This window comes from Nothoprocta perdicaria, unplaced genomic scaffold (assembly GCF_003342845.1).
Source record: "Nothoprocta perdicaria isolate Ctin4 unplaced genomic scaffold, notPer1 scaffold_134, whole genome shotgun sequence".
Classification (NCBI taxonomy): Eukaryota; Metazoa; Chordata; class Aves; order Tinamiformes; family Tinamidae; genus Nothoprocta; species Nothoprocta perdicaria.
Window position 1 is genome coordinate 1,162,494 of NW_020454472.1, and position 3,802 is coordinate 1,166,295.

The 3,802-nt window shown below is 54.2% G+C and overlaps 1 protein-coding gene across 4 annotated transcripts in view; it reads left to right on the plus strand.

Annotated features, from left to right (window-relative positions):
* The window catches only part of MPPE1 (metallophosphoesterase 1), a 26,849-nt gene extending 23,285 nt beyond the window's left edge, over positions 1-3,564 (plus strand). For all 4 annotated transcript variants that reach the window (XM_026033857.1, XM_026033855.1, XM_026033856.1 and 1 more), the window contains 5 exons: positions 44-152; positions 615-686; positions 793-915; positions 1,728-1,868; positions 3,093-3,564. In XM_026033857.1, the coding sequence (XP_025889642.1) occupies positions 44-152; positions 615-686; positions 793-915; positions 1,728-1,868; positions 3,093-3,275 (628 nt within the window). In that variant the 3' untranslated portion in view covers positions 3,276-3,564. The remainder of the gene's footprint in view (positions 1-43; positions 153-614; positions 687-792; positions 916-1,727; positions 1,869-3,092) is intronic.
* Positions 3,565-3,802: the final 238 nt, after the last annotated feature.

Sequence of the window (3,802 nt, forward strand, 5' to 3'; positions counted from 1 at the left end):
CCCCTGCCCTCCGCGCTCCTCACCGCTCTCGTGTCGTTGGCAGCTTCGTCCTGGTGAACAGCGTGGCCCTGGAGGGCGACGGCTGCGCCGAGTGCCGCGCGGCCGAGGCCGAGCTCGCCGCCCTGTCCCGCGCGCTCAACTGCTCCCGGCAGGTACGGGCTGCCTCGGGCTCGGGCGGGAGCGGCCGGGATGCGCGGCGGAAAAGCGCCTGCTCCCAGCTCGTGCCCCGACGTGCTGGTGAAACCCTCTTCCTCTTCACCTTCCCTTCCTTCCTTGTATCTCCCCGTGCACGGAGCCGTTTGGCCGCTGCCCTGTGCCCTGCTCCTGGGAATGGCAGGGAATGCTCCTCAGCCCGCCCCCTGCCTCTGCCGAGACATGTGTCAGGATCTCTGCATTGACTTACACCGTTGATCTCTAGCCTTCAAACCAGCCGATTCCTGTAGCTTCTAGGGGCTTCTCTTGGTGGTTTAATAAGGTTTTAATCTTTTTTTTTGTGCTGAAACTGCTCTCCTCAAAAGCACAGCACCCTCTCCATAGTTACAGTGTAATTCCTTTTGCCACCCCTCTGGGACACCTAGGGGAAGGRAATTTTCTGGATTGATTTCCATTCACAGAACCGGACTCATTCCAGCCGAAGGTGCAGCGACGTGGGAAGGCTTCCAGCTTCAGCGCCCATCCTGCTACAGGTGCGTTGGCGCCTCGGCCGGCCGCGACCTGCTTCCCGGGCTGAATTCCTTACCTTCCCGCAGAGGCTGGCTCGCTGACGGCCGCCCTTGCCCTCAATCCCGCCAGCACTACCCTCTCCATCGGAAGAGTGACGCCGCGTGCACCGGGGAAGATGCCGCCCCTCCGGAGGAGAGGAACGTGCCGTTCAAAGAGAAGTACGACGTGCTCTCGCGGGAGGCCTCGCTAAAGGTTCGACTGATGCAGCWGCCTCGGCACCTCTGTGGGTGTCTGTAGCGGAAACCAAGGCCGGAGGAGACGGATGCTCCTGGAGGGAAGTGGAGCCGGGCGGGTGTTGCTGCTTGTGGAGGCGCCTTGCGGAGGCCGCGCCGTGGGGCCGGCTCTGCCCGCGGTGTCACAGAAGGGCTGGGGTTGGAAGGGACCCCTAGAGATCATCCAGCCCGACCCCCTGCTCCAGCAGGGACACGCAGAGCACGGGGCACYTGCAGCGCCTCCAGGGCAGCCCCTTGCCCTTCACACCAGGCGTGCGCTTGGGCAAACCTGCTAGAAAGAAAGTTACTGTCCCCAGCGCTCCGGAAGCGCTGGATTAATTGCTACAAGGTAAGGCCAAGGGGAAATATTCCCAGCGAACCTAATGGGCAGGGTTTGCTTCCTCCTTTGGAAATGTGTTTGCTCAAAACTGGCAGTACAGAATTCTCCCCTAGGTGAGAAACAGCAGTGATTTATTAAAACGAAGCTCCTTTCATTTGTAACGCCAACAAAACAACCTGGTTTTGGCTTTGTTGTTCCGATCTTTGGTTGCCCCACTTCCCACCCCCCCACCAAAAAATTCCAGTATCTGGGATAAGGGCCAAGTGAGTGTGTCGAATATGACAACAGAAGCAAGTGTTTTCSTGGAAAACAGTAGTTTATACAAGGCAGTCTTACTGTAAGAGTACTAGCACCCCTTCTATTTTTATTCTGTCCGAGAAAGAAAATTGGTTATTAATTTAATTTAGTGTTAGTTATGACTCAACTTCTGGCTTTGCCATTTTSTATTCCAGCTGCTGTGGTGGTTTCATCCCCGCCTGGTTCTCAGTGGACACACACATAGTGCCTGTGAAGTGCTGCATGCAGGCAGGATTCCGGAAATCAGTGTCCCCTCGTTCAGCTGGAGGAACAGAAACAACCCTAGTTTCATCATGGTAAGTTTTAATTTTTTTTTATTTTTGTCAGATAACTTTCATAAATAAATCAACATGGCAGTCAGCTATACTTTAAAACTGATTCTACCTGTAAAAAACAAAAATAAAAATAAAAAAGTTGCCTCCCCACCCAACCCACTCCGTACACTGCATCCACTCTACCAAGTACATCTGTGGGAGCCACATGTTCCGTGTGGTACAAAGCAATGCCGTTAAAGCCCTAATCCATATACGGGTACAAGCATCTAACGTATTTTCTCATGAAGAGGGTGCATTGTAAACTAGTGACTTGTAAAGACGGCSAGTGTTGTGCACTGAACAGCAGCAAGACTCGTGTTGCTCGGTGGGTGTCCCAGCAGCTCTGCGAGCCGGCCCGCGTGGCGGTCGGCGCCGGCGCGGCGCTCGCGGCGTCGGACCCCTCGGCGCGGAGCCGCCTTCGCCCCTCGGCTGCCGCCTCTCTGCCCGCGGCCCGGTTATGCTCTCACAGGTAGTTCCAGTGCTCTGTGTAGCCTTGGAGGTAAATCAAGGAGGTCCCCAGTTCAAGAAAGAAAACAGAACTCTTAAAAACTTGGAGTAAGAAGCAAAACCTACAGTCCTGTTCACAGAGTAATCTGTGGCCTGGGGCAAAAAATCTCGAGTGTATTTTGCTGCTCTTGAGTAGAGGCTGTTTATTACATAGGTAGTCCCACAATTTTAAATTAATTCCATGCAGCTGTTAATATTCCTCGCTATAGTAGGAATATAAAAGTAGTTCTGTTTATCCCGTATTCCTGAGAGTAGCTGCCTTCAACCTACGCGTGCTCTGTGCACGGGCCGGGCAGAGCGTCCTCACTGCCCGCAGCTCGGCTCATCACAGTGGCCTCGTCCTCACTACCCCTTCAAACCAGCCTCAGGCTTCTGCAGACTTCAATTTGGATGGCAAATTCGAGCCCACACCGCAGTAAGGTCCCCTATGTTACTGTCTCAGCCCCTGCTAGGAGTCTGGATTAGCCAACATGGGTTTTGCAGCTGGGTAGGAGGAGGGCCGGGAGAGGAGGAAGGAAGGGGCGCGCTCACAAAGCCCAGCTCAAGCCTAGCGAGGCGCCGCCAGGTGGGTTTACGGCAGCTCAAATTTGGCTTTGCTCGCCGGCAGCTCGGAGCGGGAGCCGGCTGCGCTGCCCGCACGGGGCACGCTGGGCCCCGCGCAGCCGCGGGAGCCGCCTGACGGCCTCCGTGCTTCCCCAGGGCAGCCTAACGCCGACCGACTTCGCGCTCCGAAAGTGCTTCCTTCCGAGCGAGAGCAGAGTGTTGGCTGCGTACGGCGCAGCGGGCGCGCTGCTCGCCGTCCTGCTGCTAGCTCACTGTCAGCTTCTCACGCCACCGGTTTATTTTGCTCAGCGTTTAATCAGTAAGCATAAAGCAGTATGAAGAGCCAGACATCTGCATTCAGTCACTGAAACACCAAAGCTGAGAACAGTCCAACATCAGACTATATTCATGCCAGCAAATGACCTAATTGGATCGCTAGTCTGACGGCAGGTTGCATTTACACATACCATAGAAGTCCTATACAGCTGATATGACTACTACAGGATAAATAACTGAAATGAATGTTTCATGCTGTACAAAAATACTGTATTCTACAATCAAACGAGTCCTTTTCCTGCTATAATTTTTGTATCAAATATGTATATTAAAAGTTCAGCTGTACATTATGTAAATCCTCTCRCCTCATCACTTATCTGCACTAGTGTCTTACCCTGGTGGAGGCTCAGTCCTGCAAACTGGAAAACGTTTCTCCATTTTATTGCTGCATGGCCCTTCTGAAGTCCTACTTGTGTGTGGCGGGGTCAGGCAGAAGCTGGATGCATCAGCACCGAGATGCAGGTTTGCTTAATGTTTAGAGCGCCACAGGTGAGGGGCTGTCGGCTGGGACAAGAAACCTTCCCCTTCCC